Raw genomic sequence first — 23959 nt, 5'->3', positions numbered from 1 at the left:
AACAAATCGTACCTTCTGCAAATAGGCATCGATGTTTTCTTCAGTGATGGAAGGATCTGTCACAAAACCAAATAGCTCACGCACCGTCATAACTGCAACACCGTGTTTGAAAAAGAAATCTGCCAAGAAATGATATCAATAAATACACTTTCTTGTTATGGTTAGTAAATTACAGAAAGAAATTTAATTGAAACTTACTCTAATTATTTATTGCGGAGGTGCATACCCTTGTGGCAGTGGGTGAAAATAAAAATACTGCTTAGTAGTTGGATCAAAATTCTAAAACGGAGTCTAGCACTCAAAGGACATCTTTATTTATTTCACATTATCAGTGATGTAAAGACTGATTGACCACCATGTCCTGAAAAATTTGTGTTAGCCAGGATCATCTTTGTATGCTGATGAGAAGATATCTATTTAGAATAGGAGTTTGTTTTCAGGCAATGGATTCCCACATGTAAAAACAAGCAAATTATTTTATATCAAAGACTCTTTCATGGATCTGTGAAGAAACCAAACTATTAAAATAGTAGAGCAACAAGGGCCTTTCGCAGCCTCAAATCTTAACCACATTCAACAGTAGCTGATGACCCTACAAAGACTTCCAGTCACCACTCAAATACATTTAGAAAATACAGGCCCAAAACAAATCACTGCATATCTGCCTCGGCGGACCACTGCATTAGCCTCTAAATGTCTCCCTACCGCCTCAAGCTCTGGAACGCCATGCTCTTCTGTCCTTTGAATAAAGCATACAATTGAAGATTGATTTATGGTCCAAACCTTACAAAGCTTACTCCTAGAATCATGAATACCTGTGGTATTTCCTCATGTTACCAAAATCAATCAAAACTTGCCTTTGGAAATCCACATTCTCCATATCAGTGGTAAATGAAGGCTCATAATGGGTTTTCTTAAGAGGTTTATGGTACCATGATGTCTGTTCAATGAAAGATTCTAATACTTTACCATTACACACAATCTTATTCCATTATGAGAGAGCTACTTCACTGAATCTTTCTGGGGACCAGAGTAGATAGCAATTTTAAACAACTGATCTTATAAAGAAATGACAGCCAAACTAAAACAAATTTGCTGATGTTAAAGGACTTGAGGGATGCACATGGTTCCCTGCTTGCTATTGAGGACGGTTGTCCCACCCCTCAGATTCCAACACCCTACCACTGTAACCATCAGCATTAGTGTCTAAATAAATGACCGCTAATAATTTGTGCATTGACTTTGGAGAACTGAAAAGCGTTACATTTTGTTACTCCAGCGAGACTGGCTTGCAAAGCAGAAGGAGTGTGATTTTTTCTAACCAGAAAAATCGTCACAGATGTCAATCCTTGTCCCGAAGTAAATCTCCATAATTAGCCACGTTTACGCCTTACTGTTTGCTTCACATATTTTACCCTCAAATAAGGTGTTTGTAGTTCCATATCAGCTTTGTTGGTATTTCTGCTCAATTTAAACATATTGGCCCTTTGTTCAGTCCACGCAAATTTGTTGAATTTGGCAGAATTGAGGTGTGATTCAATTCCATACAGGTGAGTGGATTGCCAGGTGAAAGTCAGATCCCCACAGAGCCATATGTGACGTACAGCTTGAGTCCAGTGGCACAGCAAGCACATACGAGTCCCAATTAGACTGAAATTGTGTAGAGGGTACAAGGCCTGGCAGTTCGAGCTGGGCTTTTGCTATTGGAGCAGGACTTGATTTGCACAAGGCTGGGAGTGTCTGGAGTGGCAAAGTCAGCAAAAGATGTTGGACAATTCAAGTATTCCACCCAAAACTTTTTTTTAATGTTTTAAATGTTTTAAATGTTTTAAATGTTTTAAATGTGACTCCCTAAGCACAAGCACCTCATCTCACTGAAGAGGCGCAACGAGGTTGGTACCACTCTGAGTTGCTTTGTTACTGTTTAGAGGGGACATGGCAGGTCAGGCTGTAGAGATCCTTTTGGAGCAGGAGCCAGCCTGATTGCATATGGTTGATCTCTGTCTGGAGCGGCACAGTCGGCAAAACAATGATTAACTGAAATGTGGCCTAAATAATTATCATTTGCTGAGATTATGTCAAGCATTACGCCCATCAATGTTTTGTTTATCTGAATCTTTATGACAGCAGAATTAAAGGAAGCGTAAGGGTTGTCAAATCTATATAACTGAAAAGATGCTTTATTGCAATCAGGAGCCTACATCCCTGCTTTCAAAATAGAATTAAGTATACTGTGTTGCTATCATTACATGTTCTTTGGATCTCATTGATTTGTTCATTCTCACCATTGATGTTGGTACAGTCCTTCCTCAGGAACTCCAGAGCATGTGGGTGATCATGCTCCACTGATTGAGAAACATCAATGATATAAACGTCTCCATTGTGATACCTTTGTAGGAGAAAAAACAACAGTTACACAGCTATTCCAAGTGCAGGTTTTTCGTAGGTGGGAAAATAGCAGTGATCATACAATAAGATTTTGGATAAAAACATGCAGCGTCTGTGTTTAAATGCTTTCCCTCAGTAAGGATTCAGAGGTCACTGAAGTGATATGATATGATATGATAGTAGGAGCACCTCTTGGGTGGTAAGACACTAGAGAGCACACCTCCCCTGCGATACGGAGGTTGACAGAGATTCATCAGCTTTAAAAGAAGTATGAACACTTAGAGGTCTGTTGGCTGGTGCTCAGCAGTGGATTCACAAATAATAAATGTTATTGCGTGGCCAGTCTGGGAGAGTTTAGGTTTGTTGTGTTGCAAAAGAAATGAATCCCCCGGGTACGAGGTGCAGAAGCATGAAGGCCTTAAATCTAAAAGATATGCCGATGATTAGAAACAGTGCTCAGATATAAGGGGTGGTGCATAATTAAATTGTGATACTTAGTTCTCACTCATGAGATCTCTTCAAAACTTGCTTGATAGCCTCATTACTTAGGGCCAAAACAAATACTTGTGTGTTCTAACAGTACAAAAAATCTGCATACTTTTGCTATCCATTTGCAATCATGTCCACCGAGAAAAAATCCTAGAGTGACCTTGGTGTGAATGCAACAAACGTTTCTCGAAACAGCCACCTCAAAATGGCTCTGTTTCTATGTCATATGTCTCCTTGCCATAATAACTCCGATTTTACAGTACAAACACATGAATACAAGAAGATGCTATGAACCTCTGGACACACAGCAATCCACAAGAAATCATATTTCTGTACAATGAGCTGAGAAGAGTGTTATGGATTCACAGACAAGCAGATCTGTAGAAAAATATTTTGCTATGATGCATATTCAGTCCTGGTCTTGTAAATACTGAAAAACTGAAGTGACTTGGATATCTGAGTCAAGATCAGGTAATAGCTAAAGGTTTTAGTCTAATACATGAGCAATACTTCCAGTCAAGTAGCTGTGAAACACATTCTCAATTGAGTTGAAAAGCAATCTCTCATTAGAAAATACTAAAGGTAAATTGTCTTAGTTCCAAAACTAATACCCTATGAAAGCTCTTTTTATGAATCCTCCATAGGGTTTTGGATGGATAGAGACTTGTTGGTAAGGTGTTGGAGAGCCTCGGCTCTAGGTCACTGCTCTGAGACCCACACAGCCTATTTTAAGCTGGAAGCATGTCAGTGCACCATGTGTATTGTGATTGGTGATCTTATTCCAGCTCCCACGTTTGATGGCCACTTCAAGTATACAATCAATACTAATCACATAATTTTCAACTTCAATCTGTCCAATGAGTCCAAAACCCTTATGAGCTTGGGAAGCGACAAATACTCTTCATTCCAGAGCTGGGTGTTCAGGGGAATTGTCAGATACAAGGGAGGTTACAACCAAGGTGTCTTTAGACGGAGAACCATAGGTAAATATTTTACAATGCAGAAAACATTGACGATATAGGAGGCTCAGCCAGCAGATGAAATAAATAAGCTAAATGTTCTTCAACATGGCTGTCAGATCGTTCCATGCGGTTGGCGCACCAGGCTTGCAGTCCCTGACTTGCATGTCCAACATCATTGTATTCAAGGAAACTGCTTCAAACGCAGTACACCGAATAGAACTCCTAAAATGTACATGCCCTTGTCCAACCCTGCCAAAGGCTGGAAAAGGGGTGCCCTGATATGCTGAGGTTTACCAAGCCTATTCTATGTAAGACATATACCCTATTTGTTCAGCACTTTAGGTTCTTGGATTATCAGTTTTAAGTTTACAAACTAAACAATATGCTTTTATAGTTCTATCTAACATTAAAAACAATAGAAATTAATGTCTCATAGCATACAAGGAGGCTCTCAACGAACAACAACCGCCAGAATAACATGATAGCACATCTTTGTTTACAACTTACAGCAAGTTAAATTCACTGAGGTCAGCGTGCACAAGCCTAGCATCTTGGTACATTCTCCTCATGTACTGTATTATCTGAAGATAACACTCACAGGCTTTTGACTCTGATAGCTGGGCATTTTTCAATATAGGAGCTGGCCTAGTATAGGAAAAAAGAAGAATATGAATGTACCCATGGACGAGGAAACATTTCTATAGCCTCGCTTTGTAAATATTTGCATATAAACTTTTTTCAATAATTATTTCTGACAGTCATTTCGAACATTTTTAACTACTGTACCATTACTAATTCAATTTAGCAGTAGTGCAGCAAAAATTGCTTAAAAAATTATTTAATAATTAGTAAATCATAACACTGTAAACAAGCATTCAAACAATTATGCCAAGGGTCAACCAAAAAAGAAAAACAATATTTTTATACAAAGTCATCTGCAACAGTTGGAATAATTTCCATAGGTTTTCATTGTTTGATGATCAAGGTAAATGCAAAGTGTAGAAATACAACAGTGAAAATAGATCTTAGGGTTAGACTCAGTTATGAAAAGTGATTAAACATGAAACATTTGCTAATCAAACCCAAAAATACTATTTCTATGTGCAAAATGCTTAAGTCCATGTTTAAAATCCAATACAGTCCTCCCCAAGAGTAAATTGACTAATTTCACAGGGTTTTGTATGTTACTTTCAATCTATATTGAGGACTACTCTCTCTTTAGCGTACTACTAGAGTACTACTCTCGCTTTAGCGCTCAACTAACCTCCTGCATGTGAGTCAAATGACTGACTCCTAGTCGAATGGACCCTCACCACTCTAGACTATCTAATGAACGAGAAAAACAAAATCATCCTAATAAGCGCGAGTGGGGTGGCTATCTGCATGCTGAGTAGAGGTTAGAGACCTTGCTTAGGTGGATTCCCAATACATACAAGGGGCTGCTCATACTACAACTTCTCTAAGTGTACTGCTTTCGCAGGCCTGATATCAGCCAGGACAGATAGAAGTCTTTCTTGTGCCACATGTGAAGAAACAATGGTAGTTAATCCTAAACTAATAGGCACCTCCTGAATAGATGCTTCTATCACCCATTGCCCATTTCCATGTTAATTTAGGCTATGTCTTGGCAAGCATATAGCCAATTTTAGATATTTGCTCCACCTGACGAAGAGTCTACTTGCTAATGGTCCACTGTTATCAGTTGCCTCTCTATGGAAAAGGCTTTCAATATGCTGGTCTGGGAATACTTCTATGCAGTTTTATAAGCTAGTAACTTTGGTCTGAAATTCATGTGTTGGATTAAACTTATGTACACATCAATAAGGGAATGTTTTATCCAAGGAATTTAAATCACAGCACCTGACAAGGGTGCCCTCTGTTCCCCCTGGTGTTTGCGCTGGCCAAGGAACCATTGACCTCAACCGCTTGGTCAAGGTGCTTTGCATGGCAGCGAATCTAGCGTATGGCAAACTCATTCCCTCACTCTAGGCCGATAATATGGTACCAAAGACCTCAAGAAATAATTTTTTTCAGGTTATGGGAAAGACTGATGGTTTTGGCCTGTTGACAGCTGTGTCAGCTAGGGCAAGGCATACTAGTTTCCCTCACGTGCAGCATTGGCTTTTGAAGCCACTGATTCAATGGGCTCTAAACATGTTTAGGCATTTCATGGTGCAAATGTACTACTCTGATGTAGATCTTAATTATGAGAATATACTCCAGTCATTGAGCACACTGCATAAATAGGTAGCCTCTTGGAAAATGATTCCTCTCTGAAATAGGGAGGGTTGTCCTGACTAAAAGGACTGTTTCTGTTGTATCACTTTCTGAATGCCCTGATGATACCAAGTCATTCTTTAGGGAGCTGAACTCCCTTGTTTCTGGCCTGGTCTGGAAAGATGGCAAGCAGAGAATCACAGTTGACAAACTTCAATTATTGTTGGCAGATAGTGGGATCACTTTGAGCTATTCTTCCGTGTTGCACAGATAAAACAAGTGGTGAGGTGGATAGCATATTAACAGATGCACAAAATATTTCTACAAAACAAAGATCTATAGCTGAGGGTTTTGTTGGAGGCCCTCTAGGCACAACCTATTTATATCTGCTCCTCCCAAAGTAGGTCCCAGTAGCACGTCACTGTGGGTTGAGATGCCTGAGGAGGATTGGCTTAACCATGCTTCAGGACTGACCTGGTATAATGGAACAATGGAATAGGGAACACATGGAACTTAGAGATACCTGAAACTGAGCACTGGTTAAAAACACAAGTGCTAACTTTACTGCAGAAGGTGAAGGTGGGAATGCGAAAGGTTGTATTGCACAACACCTGTAACACATAGTCTATAGATGTAGATGTCGACTTTTCGGATTATGAACAGGTGAAAAATGAATATCACATTCTACTGCCAGGTTTAAAATTAATACATTTCTTCTATCTCAGTCACACACATTGATCCCTCCACATCTCTGTAGAATTTACAGCGCCAATTTGGGAGAATGCCTTAGAAATGCAAGTCCAAAGGCCAAACCTACACAGACCAGAGGCATGCCTGCTTCAACTACTGGATCACCCAAAGAGGTTGAAGAAGAATACATTTATTCAACTAACCTTATAGTTTGGTAAAAGGCAGAAGTGCAATACTTTTGAAATTTACATAAGTTCCTAATGAGCTGTACTGGATGGGTAAGCTCAAAAGGTAGCTACAGAAGGAGGTACTACTCTTGCTGTAGGTAAAATATGGCCACAAAGTTCAAACGTTGCTGTAACGTCCAACAGCGCCCTGACTGAATTCATTAGATATATGGATGAAATTTCAATTTGAAGTGTTTGCTTCTTCTGCATACCGTATTAAGTATTTTGCCAATTCTTGCTCAGAGTTTCGACCATACTGCTTTGTGTGGATGTCTATGAGGCCAGTCAGAAGTTAGACCTCTGAGGCTGAAGAGAAATTCTATCAAAAGAATGGAAGAGGCAGCACTTAAAACAAAGTGTAGTCCAACCAAGCAGTGAAGACAATTGGGATGTATCCTTTGCAGAGTCTAAAGGGATAATATGCAATGGCTCGATCATAGCACCGCTTGTTGTTTGTTCATGTACTGCTATCTCTGTTTCTGTCTACTAAAATAAATCAAAAATTCTTGAAATATATGTATGCATGAATGCTAAGGTGTATTATCCGTACCATGGCTAGGGTGCCACCAGTATTCTTGACATTCAAATTTATATTGACTTATCCACACATTTTGAGGATGCCCTCTCAACACTGCTAAACTGGCTAACAAGGCACCCTAAATAGATGAAGCAGAACTTGCTAAATGTGCATCCAGAATAAAAGAGGCAACTGTTGAGAATTCAGAGAAGGCACTAAAAGCTTTTAATAGTTATTTGGAACCTCTTCTGACCTCTGATAAATACCCGATTACACAGTATGAAATGGGTCATCCTGAGTGCTATCTGACAATTGTTTAGACACATGAGGTGCTTCTAGCATGTAAATCTAATTTTGAATCAAATGCAGTTGTTCCCCGAGAGCTTAAAAATCTAAAGATGAACACTTGGCATACATATTCTTCCTGAAATTAGGACCCAATTATTTATAGAAATGCCTAAGCAGGATCTTTAACATTCAGGGATGCATCTTCTTGGAAAACGTTTATTTTCTTCATTATGCATTTAAATATAAACTTTAAAATGTTACAGCATGTCCCCCAGGCCCCTAAGCAGCACAGTGAGTAGGAAGGTCAGGGAGGGAGAACCATCCTTTTCAAGGTGCACAATGATGCTCAAGGAAAGCTCATGCCTTAAGATCTAGAACTCTATACCAGCCTTACCAGAATTTCTATTGCATTTTTAATGTGTACCATTGGGCTAAATATTTCTTTCATTTGGTCTTGCATTCATTGTCACTCTGAAAAAGAGATACAGCCCTCTGAGGAACCTCTTTGAAAGTCACTACAAAATACAACTTGAGCTGACCATATCCAGAGAAACGGTGAGAGACCACTGGAAATATCAACAGTAGGAGGAACACAAAAACCACCATCCCTCTAGCCATATGAAATTAGCAAGGGATGAACTCTACAATGGCAAGCCACCAATTACAAGTTCCTTACAATGGCTCTTGCATCCCCACTTCTGCCTGCCCAACCCTCTTTGATGCGATGGGATTGGTGGAGTTATCTCCCGGGTATACAGGATCGCATCCCTTTCCATCAGGCATGACTACAGTAAATCATTTTGTATCTTGCATCTGTTCTACACCTCTAATTATTATTTGCCACCCTTTGTCCATCAGACAACCTCCATCTATTCTCAACTATCACTCAGTGGAATATATAAAAACTGTGCTTCACTCCCCATAAAAAGATGTCTGTTTTTAATAAGGTATGTGGGGGTCAATAATTCCTGGTGCACTAAATATGCTGGCCTGCTCCTGATTTCACCATTTCTGCCAGACTTGAGACCTCTACCAAATGAGAAGAGCACTTGGCAGGCAACTTGTTCGAAGAAGTCAGATAGAGAATGGCTTACTGACCAGTACACATACTCGCACATCACATACACAAAGCATGTTGAAAAGTTTCGGACAGCACACCAACCAATCAGATGTTTAGTTATCTCAAGCACATTCAAAAACCAAAGCAATCTAGGGGTAAGGAGGATTACTCACGCTTTCAGGCAATCCACAGCCTTCACCAAACAAGCAATAGATAATGTTACATTCCAATACTTTATCAGCTCTCTCCTACAGATCGTTTAAACTGAAGAAAGAACTAATGAGTACAATACCAATACTTACACTTGCCTTTGGGTCAGCCCATTGCTCTTCATTTGTTAGCTTTCTTGTCAATCTCATATGCTTGCTTCTTATTCAATGGGATACATTTCTCCTATGTTTGTCCCTCCCCTGGAGCATAGCTTCTTTAATATAATTTTAATTGGATAGATTGCATTTTCAGCACTCCATGGGTGTGCATTTGTTATGATCATCCCGTGCTGCCTCCCCCTTCACATCTCAATACCCCAGTGCTCTTCATGTTGCTCTTGTGCCCCCCATCTCATCGAATGCTTACCCACCCTTTTTAGGTTTTGCCTAGCAATGCGTACGAAGTACGCATGCGCTAGCAAAACCTCTTGAGTTCTATGTCGGGTGATGACCCGCCTCTGTCTATCATTGGCTAGCTCCATAAATGGAGGCTAGCCATTGGGAGACAGAGGCTGTCAATCGCGCTTTCTCTTGAAAACGCGATTCGGGGGCGTTTCTGGTGCTTTTTTTAAGCCCCGCCCCTTTGTCCCGGGCCGCGCTGCGATTGGCTGCCGGCCGGGGACACCCCCGTGACGTCATTCCCGGGCCGCGCTGTGATTGGCTGCCGGCCCAGGACACCCCCGTGACGTCAGCCAATCACAGCGCGGCCCGGGACCTGACTTTTTTTTTTTCCTTGCTATTCATTTGAGAGCTGTGGAGTCTTTCCTTCGCGGCATATAGTCTTTGCATTCGTCTTTCACGAGTTATGCTCTTGCAGCCCCTGGCTGCAAACGCTAAGGTAAGGTTGCACTTGCTGAAGCGCTTCTAATATTCTGAGCTTCCGACAGGGCAGGAGATTACGTCGTGGGACTCGCATCTTGAGAGACAATCATGGCTCCTTTGACAGCAGTTGGGGTAGTATAAATGCAGAAATGATCAGAATTCAATTGGCCCCGCTGCCACTGCACCCGCTGCAATGGTAGCCACAGAGGAGGTGGTGCACTTTGCACCCTGCTGAGTATGCGACACGCATGCAGTCCAGCGCCAGGTTTTCACTTCTTGGCAGACTTGGTGTTTGTTTTAGAAAGGCTGCTGAGAAGTGAGAGTAGGTAGTGCGTGTGATCAGCTTCAGGGAGGCGGCTGCGAAGCCCTGCGTTCAGAGGTGGTTGGCAGCGTACGTCATCTGTGGTGTGGTGAGGTGGTCTGCATGTGTGGATCCCAGCCAGTGCCTCACTTGTACCAGGAGCTTCGGCACTCTCGGCACACTGGCCAGCGAGTGCGCCACTGCTCTGTGATTTATACTATGATTAAAAAATTGCAAGGACCTGCCAAATGTAAAGTAAACATTAGGAGTGCTCGCGCCGGGGCCGCTGCAGGCCTGTAAACATTTGGAGTCTAGGGTGGCCTGGTCCAAGTCCTGCACTCGCACACCTTCACATAGTGTGCGCTATGGGGCTCCTGCGCAGAGGACCACGCGTTTCCGTGTCATTGTCCTTGGGATCTTTCTAGGGTTCCGTGATTCCCAGTTGCGAGACAGACTTCTCTTGGTCTACTACACTGCTGGGAGTAGGACATGGGGGGGTCTCCGTATCCACAGATTCCTGGACTCTGAGGCGCTCCCTAGGCCTCTTCCCTGGGTGAAAGGGTGAGCTGGGGCATTGCGGGACATGTCACTCTCAGATTCATCATACGGGCATCCTAATGCACTTCAGTGCTCTGCCTGGTCATGACTGGATAGGTCCTTAGCAGCTTAAAACTCCGATGCATTGTCACAAGTGCTTCCCACATGATTGACATTCCCCACCACGGCATGCCAGAGCGGCCATCTACGGCCGCATTTACACTTGGCCATTCCTACTTATGTTTTTGTCTCATGTAGACACTCATAAGCAATGTTTTGTCACTCGAGTCGCAACTGGTGCAGGGGAGGTGGGCAGTTTGAGGCAGTGCAGCCTGGGTGATTTGTGGGCACCTTCTGCTTCCGAGGCATGTGCCGGCGCCTGTCCGCTCCCCGGCACGTCAGTGCCCCAAGTGCTGCAGTTGTGGCTGTTATTTCGGCTGGAGGTGCACTCATTCACTCTAGTGTAAACAGTGCTGCTGGGAGGCATGCTCGCGCCTAGCAGTTGTCAGCACGGTTTTGCTCCCTTGTGGTTTGCCTGAGCCCCCTCTCTCTTGGCTGCTCCAAAGTCTTCATGGTCCCGAGGCTTGGCACTTTAGTGTCTGCAGCCACAGAACAAAAGGTAGGTTGTTAAACTCTCTGCTCCGGGGGGAGGGACAACTTCTTTTTGGAGGGCTGTCTTCCGAGTGCACGACTGGGGTTAATCTAAAAGGCGAGAGAGGGGAAAAAACAGGCACCCAGAGAGAGAGAGCCTTGAAAGGGAGAGAGCCTGAAGGAGTCAGAGGACTTCATACTCACTGCAGTTTTAGGAAGCGGCATCTTTTGTTCTCAGTCCAGCCGACATGGCCGGACACACTCCGCCTTTAGAAAACACTTGCGACTTATCGTGTGCTGTAATTAACTTGTGGTGCGTGTGAATCGGCGTGATTTTCATGCAAGATGACGTAGTGGCGAGTTTAACTAGTTCGAGTTAATACTTTTCTGAATTGCAGAGCATTGTTTTTAAAAGTGAAGTTTGTTTTCCTCGCGGCTGCCTCGCTTTGCCCGTCCCGCGCAGCTGCTTGGGTTGTTTGTCAGCTGTTTACTTTTCTACCTGCTGGTTGTTTGTTGCACGTGCGGTTCCTCCTGTGCTCGTCCAGCGTGGTGCGTGCTGCCCCGGCTGTGTGTGCTGTGCGAGCGAGGAATGCTGACACGTTTGGGTTGTGAGACCAGCTGCTGGAGCCCGGAGTGCACGGGGGTTGAACTCACAATTAATAGGTGGAAGGTGGGCGCGGGGGTAGAGGTGCGTGGGGGGCACACCCCGGGATCCCGAGACACACGCGTTTAATCTTTGAAAACAGTCTTAAACATTTCATGCACAAGTGAATGCAGACCTCAGAGAAAGTCGTGACGTCTTCCTGCAGCTCGTGGCAAGTGCTGGCCGTTCATAATCTCACATAGGCTTTTAAAGTGCAGTTTTACATCATGTTAATTTCGCTGCCGGCGTTATTGTGATGCTTGCTTTAGTAGTGATGCTTGCTTTAGTACCCTGGACCTTTTTGCAGGTTCCCGTGCACTGAGACTTAAAAAAAAAAAATCGAGCCATACTGACAGTTTATTCAACATTTCAAGTGGGCTTTTTATTTTCTTGTGGACCTTTGGGTGCTGTTTTTTCCCCTCCTGAAGCTTGTAGTTTCACTGGAATTTCTATCAATATGTGCGTGTGTTTCTTGAAGAAATGCGGGGTTTTGTGGATGTAATCTTATTTTAATGAATGTGTTAGGTGTTTTGTAAAGCGCTGTCAACTTTCGATAGCTTCGTAGCGCTGAAATGGGGGTAAAAAAACAATAACTCCTAATAATTATTTCAGGGCTTGCCTTTCCGTGAGCCGAATTAATAGGAAGGGTCGTTGTGCAAGCAGAGTTCACGCAGCCTCGGAGCCTCTCAAGTAGAACTTTGCCTCCTAGCTCTCTAAGTTGGTAAAATAGCTCAGTGGGGTTTTACTACAAAAGTTTGTTTATTCAACATTTCAAGTGGGCTTTTTATTTTCTTGTGGACCTTTGGGTGCTGTTTTTTCCCCTCCTGAAGCTTGTAGTTTCACTGGAATTTCTATCAATATGTGCTTGTGTTTCTTGAAGAAATGCGGGGTTTTGTGGATGTAATCTTATTTTAATTAATGTGTTAGGTGTTTTGTAAAGCGCTGTCAACTTTCGATAGCTTCGAAGCTCTGAAATGGGGGTAAAAAAACAATAACTCCTAATAATTATTTCAGGGCTTGCCTTTCCGTGAGCCGAATTAATAGGAAGGGTCGTTGTGCAAGCAGAGTTCACGCAGCCTCGGAGCCTCTCAAGTAGAACTTTGCCTCCTAGCTCTCTAAGTTGGTAATGTAGCTCAGTGGGGTTTTACTGCAAAAGTTATCACAACCACATGTTTTTCCAACTATGGGATCAAATATATTAAGTACACTGTGGTGGCCAGTGGTAAAATATGAGATCCGGGTGCCTGGAAGGTCAACGTGTGTAAGTGCTCGTCTCTGAAGTAACTATTTAAAATGGTGTTTATTTTTACCCTTTCAGTTCAAGTTCAGATTAAGCTATTGGCATTGTAAATGACAATACCATTTATTATTTATTTTCAAAACCAACACATAAATAAAAATGTTGTCATTTACAATGCCAATAGCTCAAACTTTTCAAAAGGCGAAACCATTGCATTGTAAATGCTTGTTTTAATACTTTTTAATTTGTCAGAACCAGCAAAGACAGGAGTCCAAATACAATAATATTGTACAATAAGCAAACACTTTCATATATAATACATTCTCATAATGATAAAGATAGAAAGTAAAGCAAGAGAGAAAAAAAAGAAAAGGAGGGTTGGCGAGTTAGAAAATGAGTAAAAATAGGAGAGTAAAAAAAAAAAGAAGGAAAGAGGGCGGAAATCGATCATAAGAGAAAACATATTACAGTGGTTTATTATCACTCTGAGCAGAGCCCCCTTCTCCAGTTAGTGATTGGTTGCCAAATCGCCTTGCCGCGCATTGCCGAGCATTGCCGATTTTAGCCCTCTAGTGGAATAGATGGCGCTTTCCTGGTTAAAGACACCCAGAAAGCGGGCTAACCACATTTGAAAACTCTGCGGATCTGAGTCTTTCCACCGCACTGCTAGTATTACCCTGAGGACCGCCGCTCCGATAAAAAGCATGGCCTCTTCGTCCCTATTTAAGCTAAGTGTGTTATCAGTGCCTAGCAGATATAGCGTGGGGGAGTCAGGTATCTTATGGCCAAACACTTCTTCCCAGAATTCCCAGATCATTTTTTAAATAAGTGTTAATTTGTCACACTCGCTGAACATGTGTATTAATGTAGCGGGGCCTTTAAGACATCTAGGGCAGTGGTCATTCTCTCTTTTGCCCCAGGCAAATAATTTAGCCGGGGTAAAATATAAATTATATATAGTTTTGTACGTCTGGGCTTTTAAACTAGCTGACATAAGGAGACGTGATGATAGGTATAGACTCATGTCGATATCTACATTTGTATTGTCGCGTTTGTCTGCCCAAACAGTTTCCGTATGCTCTATATCGTCTTGTAGCTTATCCAGCAGTTGCCCATAAATTGTACCTTTTCTTGCAGTTTTTTTTACCTATAATATCGATAATTTCAATTCGCCCCAAGTCGATATTGGGGGCCTTGTGTTTAAGAATAGGATGAATCTGCAAAAATTTGAGGTAGTGCCCATTTGGAAGGCAAAGTTTTTGTTGTAGGTCTGCAAAGGTAGAAGCCTGGTTCGCACCCAAAAAGTCGCCTATTGTAATAATGCCAATGGATTGCCATTTCTTTGAGATAGCGTTGTTCCCTAGTTTGGGAAATAGGTTAGAGTGCCATAATGGAGAGTATCTATTACATTTTGAAATATGCATATATTTCGCTGTTTTGAGCCATATTTTCCATGCACTGGTGATAAATTTGAATTTGTTCTTTTTATAATAGCTTCTCTCCACTTGCCTCAAAAAGAGACCTTTAGCTTTTTCACCTACGGATAGCTCATAGATAGATGGGAGAGGTTCAGCCTCGAGAGTCTCTGGATTGGGATTGACATTAAGAAGCGGAGCCATCTGTTGCAGAAATGTAGCCCAGAGGTAGAACAGAATATTTGGAACTGCTAATCCTCCTTTGTTCTGAGGAAGCGACAGAAGCTTCAAGGATCTTCTAATTTTACCCTGTTGCCACATAAATGTAGACATAACAGAATCTATTATTTTGAGGGCCTTCTCCTCGGGAGTTAAGGGAATAGCTCTGAACAAATAGAACACCCTAGGAAGGATATTCAATTTTAAAAAGTTTCCTCTTCCGATTATAGATAACTGTAGGCTACTTACCCGGTCTAAGTCTTTTTTTATAGTATTTAGTAAGGGCTCATAGTTGAGTCTGGGGATTTGTGTGACATTGGGGCTTATGCTGACACCTAGGTATGTAACACTATTGGTTTTCCTACGATCGTTGCAGATGATATTATCAGTGCACAGCACAATTGTGTTTTCTTAATTTAATGAATACCCAGAGTAAAGTCCATATGTTTGTGTTATTGTCTCTATTTCAGACATTGCCTCCGAGGGGTTCGGTGTTAATACCGCAATGTCATCGGCATAGGCCAATACTTTAGTTTCAAATTGATTAACCACTATAGGTATGATTCGAGGGTTCTCTAGAAGTTTCAAAATTAGAGGGTTTATATAAAGGGTGAATAATATTGGGGAACAAGGGCAGCCTTGTCGTGTGCCTCTGGATACTCTAATTATACTTGATTCAGAGCCCATTATTTGTAGTTTTGCTATCGGTTCAATATACATAGCCATTATAGATTTTACAAATTTGGGGCCGAAATTGTAGCGGGTCAGTGCTGACACCCGGTCAAAGGCCTTCTCTGCATCCAAAAGAATCATCGACATCTGACCTCCCATTGCAGACATTATGTCAAACAGGGATATAACTCTCCGAGTGTGGTCGGTCGTGCCCTTGCCGGGGATGAACCCATGCTGCCATGGGGAGACCAGCTGTTCGTTGACCCGACCGAGACGGATGGCCATTATGTTGGCATATAATTTGGAGTCAGAATTGATTAGGGAAATTGGACGGTAGGATGATAGTTGATCCAGAGGCTTGCCCTTTTTTGGAAAGATAATTATATTTGTTTCTCTCCATGAAGTAGGTGAAATACCGCTCCATTGAATCCCTAAAAAAAGATCGTAAATAAGTGGACCTATGGTATGACTAAGAATTTTATATAATTCAAGAGGGATTTTGTCAGGACCGGCCGCTTTCCCAGAGGCCAGTGAGGACAAGGCAAGCTGAACTTCTATAAGTGTAATTTCTTTCTCAAGATCCTCTCTGATGTTATCATCTAGAGTCTTATTTGCCTCTGGGTGTTCAAGAAGATTATTCAAAAACAGGTCTGAGTCTGCCCTACTAGTTATATTATCATCCTGATAGAGGGTTTGATAGTATTGTTGGAAAGCGCTAATTAGATCAGGTGTTTGTGTAAGCGTCTGCCGTCCTAGTTTTATCTTTGTGATAGCATTATAGGAGATTTGTTGATGTGTATGTAGTGCAAGTTGTTTGCCAACCTTTTCCCCATTCTCGTATATTTCTTTCTGATGTGTTTTATATGTCTCGGCAGCTTTCTGAGTCAAGCCAGAATTAAGTTCGGTTTTTAACACCAGCAGGTGGTACATAGCTAATTTCCCATTTTCCCCTTGTGCTATTTGCGCAGTGTGTTCTTCCTCAGCTCTAGCCAGATCAGCCAGTTTCTGATGATACCCCATGCTAGTTTGCTTCCGTATTCTAGCTTGGTAGCTTGTTGTTTCGCATCATAGAGCCGCTTTAAAACAGTCCCACACTACAGTCCTAGAGGCACTATATCTGTTCATATCGAAGAACTTTTGAGCCCAACTAGTAATGTGAGTAATATATTACTTGTTGGCGAGCAGCTTCCTATCAAAGGTCCAGCTTGTGCATTCCCTCTTAATGGATGTAAGCTTGACTGTGAGAGTTAAAGCATTATGGTCGGAGATAATTTTAGGTTCCTTTACGATTGTGGCGTTGTTCACCAGATCGTTTGTGGTAAATAGATAATCAATCCTGACATATTTGCTATGGGGACAGGAATAATAGGTGTAGCCTGGGTCCGGGTAGTTTTTAAGCTCCCATATGTCATTTAAACCAAAGCTGTCGCAGAGTTTAGAAATAGCTTTAAAAACTCTGGGCTTACGACCAATATAGTGTTGATGTGTATGGCTGCTGAATTGAGGGCCAAGCGAAATGTTTAGGTCGCCACATAGTATAAGTGGGCCCTGTATAGCTGCTAGTTCGAGCTCAAGTATCTCAAATATAGTCGGATCATCTTGGTTAGATCCGCAAATAGAGCAGATAGTAATGCCAAGGCCCAGTTTAATAATAACCCATCTGCCCTGAGTGTCTACTAATTTATGGGTAGCTTGTCCCAGAAATTTTTTACCAAGCACCGCTACCCCCCTAGTATTAGATGTTTGTGAGGTACACACTAATAAGTTATATCCCCTAATTTTAAGAAGGTGCCTCTTATCCCAGGGCAGGTGCGTTTCTTGAAGGCAGATAATATCTACTGGGTTTGGTATACTATCTCGCTCAGCCGTTGGCGTTTATCTCTATCTAAGAGACGTGAAACACTCCAGGTTTGAATAGTTAACTTCGCCATAATCCTATATTTCGTGGCCCATAATATGTCTGTGACCTCGACTGATAATGATGGTATGTTTGTTTTAATTTACTTTTGATTACCTTGTTCCCTGAGAGTAGTATTAATATAATCTTAATTCTGGTTCTGTTGTTTAGTTGTTGTTTTTTTAGAAGCTCCCACCCTTCCCCCCTCTCCTCCAACCTCCCCTGCCCCCCACCCCACCTCCCTGCGAGACGTCCTGGGTCATAGGGCACCCAGGTGTAGGTGCCAGTGTGGGCAGTACGTCCCAGCATGCTGCGTGGCCTGATCAGCAATATATACATTTCGGGTTGATAGAATAAATATAAGTTACTTCACTTTGTTATCATCACAACCCAAACTATAGAAAGTGAGATGCTTTCCCCCCTCTATTTAGTCTTTTATCGATGTACTGATAGTGTCCAGTCTTTTCTTCTGTGCCATTATGTTATTTTCCGGTGTTATGCTTGGCTGTCTCAGTGATTTCTTTCAGGTAGGATTCGGCCTGGATTTCGCTTATGAAGCTTTTAGTTGTTCCTTTATAAATGACTTTAAGACGAGCCGGGTTTTGCAAGAACACGGTTGCTCCGATTTGCTCAAAAGGGGCGAACAGTTGCCTCATTCGCCATCTTCGCTCTACTGTGGTGTGGGCGAAGTCCGGGTGCGCGAAAAAGGTAAATCCCTTGTATTCTTTTTTATTTGACGATCTGGCAATATCGTAGATTTTTTCCCTTAAGATAAAGTTCCCGAAGTAAACCAACATTGCTCTCGGATACTGTGGGGTTTTATGTGTGTGTTTGGGGAGTACCAAGGGGAAGCGGTGCGCGCGTTGAATCTCTTTATTCATATCCCAGGCTTTGAGTTCGGGAAAGGATGTTCTTAGAAGATCGGCCATGAACCCTCTTGGATCTTTACCCTCGGCGCCCTCGGGGATGCTGAGAAAGCGCAGGTTGTTTCTCCTGCCTCTGTTCTCCAGATCTTCTACCTTTTGCATCAAATCTTTGATAATGCCGTCATGCTCTTTTTCCTGGGATTGAAGTTTGGTGGCATCGGACTCCAGATTTTCTGTACGGGTTTCGACAGAGGCCATTCGATTAGATATTTCGGTGCATGTTTGGCCAATTTTATGAACAGCACCTTGCAGTTTTTGTATGGCCGCATGATTCCTATTGCTGTCCATTTTGACATCCTTATGAAAAAGTTTGATGGAGTTAAATACTTTGCTCATAGATGGCTCATCTGTATTTCCATGTCTGTCATCGTACTCTTCATTTTGTACTGGGGTCAACTCCTCTGGAACTCCCATAGCGCACACATGTGATTCAGGTTTTCTAGGATTTTGAGATGTTAAGTAATTCTGTGTATGCTTAGGTCTTTCTTTAGCATGCTACACATTGCTCCCGGGATCTGTGGTTTTGTCGTAGGGTGTTTTGCGGTGCCTTTTGTGTCTTGTTCTTTTTTTTCTCCAACTTTTTTCTTTGGAGTTGGATTTTGAAAAAATGCCCCTGATTTCCCTGGGAATGTGTTGTCGGATACCTCCAGGGTTGTTACTACTAGCTTAAGGCTAGAGCTTCTTTCGCTTGGGTCATCTTCGCTTGAGTCACTTGTCACGCTAGAGATAGATACTCCTGTCTCATAAATGTCCGAATAAGACTCAGCGACAGATACTTTGGACTCCAGAAATCGGTTTCTACCTGGGGAGGATGTAAGTGCCAGGTGTTCGGGTCCCAGGGGTTCAATTGGGATTATAGGCAGAGGGTCCTTCTCATCTTGTGCTGATGCGGGTGAAGGTGTGTTTTCCTTCCCTTTTATGTTAAGATTTTTTGTTGGTTTGTTTTGCCCATCCTTGGATATTGGAATAAATATATTAGAGATCCGGGGCTGGGAATCTACCTGTTGACCCGTGGTTTTAGCAGCCGCTTTCAGGTTTTTAATAGTCTCTAATCTTCTTTCGTTTTTGGCCATTAGTTCCGAGCTATCATCGTCGTAGGCCCGTTCATCAGTAGCCATTGCTCTGTCATTCTGAATTGTAATCTCATTACTCTCCATTTTATCCTTGTCTTTATCCTCGTCTTTGTCTTTATCTTTATCCTTATCTTTATTAGTGTTTTTCTCCGGCTTTTTGTCAAGGGCCTTGTCTGTGCCTTTTTCTGTATTTTTATTTTTGTCCTTGTTTTTAGATTTCTCCACATTGCAGCTGCTACCGGTGTTTTTCTCGGCTACTTTTTCTTTGGCCCTTGACCCTCTAGTTTCCGGTCGTTGCTGTCCATCTTTCGCCTTCTGGGCATTATTAGAGTTTTGTTTCTCCAAATTTGCTTGTCGAGGTTCTTCGGGTGCTTCCGGGTCATTTAGATGGATTTTTGAATCAGTTAGTTCAGTTAAATGTTCAGATACTTGTTCACGTACTGGCTCAGATCCTTGCCTCTCAGCCCAAGCCACAGCCCTAGCGCTAGCCGACATGTCGTATGTCCGACTGTTACTCTGTAGCCTAATTGAGCCTTGATCTGAAATTTGCCTGGTCAGCTTCCTGCTCAGCTGTGTCTGAGTCCGTCTTGGCGTTCTTAGCGTACATGATGAAAGTGTTATAGTAGTTGGTATGTTCAAAATGGGCAGTTTAGAAAGTTTTGATTCCTTTGCTACCACTATCACAGAAGCCACTGATGCCGCTAATGCCACTAATGCCGCTCTGCTATTTTTTATGGTTGGCGGTGGATCTTGGGCAGCTTGCCTTGTTGTGGTGAATCTGTCGCTTGGCTCTCCCCAGCAGCAACAGAGGTAACGCGGTATTGGTCTGGCTGGGCGGGGTTTGGCAGGAACAGTAGTCTGAGCTGACTGTGGTTTAATCTTTTAAGCAAGAAAAGAGTGTCATATGGTTTAGCAAGACCAAACGAAGGAGCAACAAGAATTGGGAACACGGCCTCACTTAGGTCGGTTAGGAAAGCCCTCAATCACCAGCTGGTGATGACATGCTTCATCATTGGGCTCCACTAAAAGGCCGAGTGCCTCTTTAGTGTGCTTCGACGCCAGATCTACTGCGGAGCAGGATTTTGTGAGTTTAGGTGTGCAGTGAAAATAAACTAAATGGTAGTGAGGGGATTAAAAATGTCTTTAGTGTATCCAAAATCGATTTAATATGTGATCACTTAGGACATATTTTTATGTGTAGGAAAGTAGTCCAGTTAATTGTGTGGTTATTTCCTAATCGTCAGTCAACATGTTTCTGCCTTTGAAACGGTGTAAAGTTACCAGGCATTCATCAGGACTCTATACGTGTACTAAACACTGGCGGTATGGGCACGCTAAGGCCCACCCTTACCTAGGGACGTGCAAGTAAAAATGAAAAAGAGTGAAAAAAGTGCAAAAAAAGGATGAGAAATTGTCTTCCTATTAACTCCTGGTTTAGGAGGCTTCCTGCAATAGGGTTTCTGCACCTGTAAAGGAAAAACGACATAGACATACATATAGGACAAGACAGACAGTTAACGGTTGGTCTTAATCACACTTGTAAATCTATGGTGCTCCAATCGTAGTGGGAAGACAGATGTGGTTCTATAACGGTATGTTTATCACCACCTCTGTCCCTGGGTTGATAAGCACTAATCACTGGGCAGTGCAGGGTGCTATAAGTGAAGAAATAATATGGTGATTGTGGGTTTGTTAAAAAGGAAGCGCAAGTTCCTAGTAGCGATCAATAAGTCTAGAATTGTCAAGCGATCGCTATAAAGTAAAATTAAAATGTCTCACTGTGATGGTGTAATAGGTGTACACCATGGGTCACGGGAGGGGGGTGGTAGCGTAATTGGCACACCCTTTGTAAAGAAGAGAAACATACAGCAAATCAGAAAAAATGGAGAAACGATACTTAGCTTCGTGATATGCCGCCGAGATGTGAAGCGCCAAAGTCCCATAGTTTACTTACGCCCTCGACGCTAGGCACCCTCAATGAACCTGCGATACCCTCTGACCGAACCCCGACAATCAGGAACGGGGCCGGCGGAGCAGGTTATCAATGTTTGTCAGCGAGGTGCTGGTTGCATCCGGGGCGGTGCCCGCGTGGATAGTGGGCGGCGCCATATCGTGTTGGCCTATCAGGGCCTGTAACGTGGCAAGACTCAGTGGGACACATGGGCCCGCGTCATGGATAGAGGCTGTGGAGGTAACCAAGGTGACCGTGTCTCGAGCGTTTCAATATTGGTAGCTTTATTAGTTCTAAACGCTCGTGTTGAGACAGAACGCTACCTGATGCTCATAATTGAATCTAAGATAGATGTGTGCACTGGAGTAATGAAATTAGGTTAATGTGTTAACGGGGGGGTCGCCAGTTGGTTCGTTCGTAATGCAGGGACCCAGCTAGGATTAAATGCATTCGGATGAATACACAAGTTGGTCCGGATACACAAATTGTTGGACACACGCAAAAGGTATTTCAGGAATGCCCATAATAACGAAAAGGGGGGTTCAGGACAGATGTTACTGTAAGCCTGGTGAACACCAAGCAGATTGCATGGCTTCGTTTTAACTTCATGTACCCAGGACACCAGGCAGGTAGTGTATGGTGTCAGCTTGCAATGGGACCTGAGTTGAAGAAACAACTTTTAGATTATTCAGGTGACGGGACTATGGTGGGGCAGTGATCACAGTGTAACGTTTCAAGTTAGGCTGGTTTTAAGATGTACTAGTGGCTACTATGAAGAAATCATTTAAGTACAGAATTCCATGGAATTTCATCATTTAGTCCGAGTAGATGGGTCCCCAGTCTGTAGACCCACCTCTGCTCTTTTTTGAAGAGACGATTGGTTATATTACTGCCAGTATTCAACTGCTCAATCACTGTCCACCGCATGTCGTTGGTGGTGTGATTGTTCTCAAGGAAATGTCTCCTCATTTTAGTAGTTGCTTTTTTACACCTGATGTTAGATCGGTGTTCACAGATCCTCTGTTTAACTCTCCTACTTGTCATACCCACATAGCGAAGATCGCATGGGCAGGTGATTAGGTATATGACATTTGGAGAGTTACAATAGGTATGATCTCTCTGCGTCCAAATTTTCCCTGGTTCAAGTGTAAGGGACTTAGTATGCGCTGTGAGGTGGTAAACGCTACAGTTTGAGCAAGGGAAATGGCCGGTCACTCTAGGTAGGCCCCATATATCAGTCACAGATCTTAATGTTGCTGGGGCAATTTCGTTGGGTCGCGTATGGACCAGAGCATCTATCAAACTGCGTCCCTTCTTGAAGGAAAACAGAGGTTTTTCCAGGTTCTGTTGGTACTAGTTAGTATTTTCCAGTTTTTGTTGATTGACTTTTTTATAATGTTGGAGAGGGTGCAGTATGTGGTTACACAAGTAAGTGGAATTTCCTTGGGGTGGTTAGTGTTATCCTCAAGGAGAGCTTCCCGCGGTTGGTTGTGCGCTCTTTTAGAGTCTTTATTCAGAGTTGCCACTGGGTAGCCTCTTGACTTCAGTTTCTCTGTTAGGTCGGATGATTGCGCCTTAAAATCTTGCACGTTTGGAGCAGTTGCGTCTAATTCGAAGGTACTGACCATACGGTAGGTTTTCTTTTAAGGGGCGGGGGTGGAAACTCGTAAACTCCAGTAAATTGTTTTTTGCAGTGGGCTTGTAATGTGTCTTAGTTGACAAGGTGGTCCCCGTCACCGTGATAGTCACATCCAGGAAGATTGCCTCAGTTCTACTGGTTGTATGAGTGAACTTAAGGTTTGGATCTAAAGTGTTGATCCATGTGAGGAAAAATCTCAGTTGCTCATCGCTGCCGGTCCAGATCATTAGGACGTCATCAATGTAACGTTTCCAGACTTGTATGGCTGGAGTAAAGAGGACATTGGGTGGTAGGATATGCTTGGCTTCAAAGTCAGCGACATAAAGGCCGGCCACACTGGGGGCAAATGTACTGCCCATAGAGGTACCAGTGCATTGCAGGAATAGTTGGCCCTTGTATGAAAAGAAATTTTCTTTTAGCGCTAGTGTGGCACATTTGATAATGAACTCTTTAGGTGTCTGGTAGTTCCAGACCACCGTGTCCAGAGCTTCCCCCAGGACTCTGATGGTATCATCCTGGGGGATACTGTTGTAAAGGCTCTCGATATCGAGAGTTACAAGAGTCACTGTATTTTCAGCAAAATTAAGGTCATGTAGGAGCTTGAGTAAGCTCTTTGTGTCCTTCAGGTAAGTAGGTGTGTCTTGTACAATCGGCTTAAGATAATGGTCACAGAATCGAGACAGGGGCTCCAACAGGGAGCCTATGCCAGAGACGATGGGGCGTCCTGGGGGAGGCAACCAGTTTTTATGCGTCTTGGGCAAGGTGTAGAAGTATGGGGTCACACTCTCGTTGGTGCTCAGGAAGGCGGCCTCATTCTTGGATAGTTGACCATCTTCTTCTGCCCTTCTGACGTGATCGGTAATTCGTGCCCAGAGTTCTACAGTTGGGTCCATGGTTAGGGGGATGTAGTTCTTCCGGTCATCAAGGAGAACTTGACAGGCCCTTTCGTAATCCACAGTGTTCTGTATCACAAGGCCACCGCCTTT

At 42.9% G+C, this 23959-nt stretch overlaps 1 protein-coding gene across 1 annotated transcript in view; it reads right to left on the bottom strand.

Moving 5' to 3' along the window:
* Nucleotides 1–23959, bottom strand: part of RIOK1 (RIO kinase 1) — a 249371-nt gene that overhangs the window by 78873 nt on the left and 146539 nt on the right. Inside the window, exons 10-12 of the mRNA XM_078688069.1 lie at nucleotides 4347–4484; nucleotides 2286–2389; nucleotides 13–119 (exon numbers count right to left, since the gene is read on the bottom strand). Of these exons, the coding sequence (XP_078544195.1) occupies nucleotides 13–119; nucleotides 2286–2389; nucleotides 4347–4484 (349 nt within the window). The remainder of the gene's footprint in view (nucleotides 1–12; nucleotides 120–2285; nucleotides 2390–4346; nucleotides 4485–23959) is intronic.

The sequence above is a fragment of the Lissotriton helveticus genome, chromosome 4_1 (genome assembly GCF_964261635.1).
Source record: "Lissotriton helveticus chromosome 4_1, aLisHel1.1, whole genome shotgun sequence".
Taxonomy (NCBI): domain Eukaryota; kingdom Metazoa; phylum Chordata; class Amphibia; order Caudata; family Salamandridae; genus Lissotriton; species Lissotriton helveticus.
Note: the sequence above shows the minus strand (reverse complement) of the source record. Positions and strands in the feature narration are given on the sequence as shown.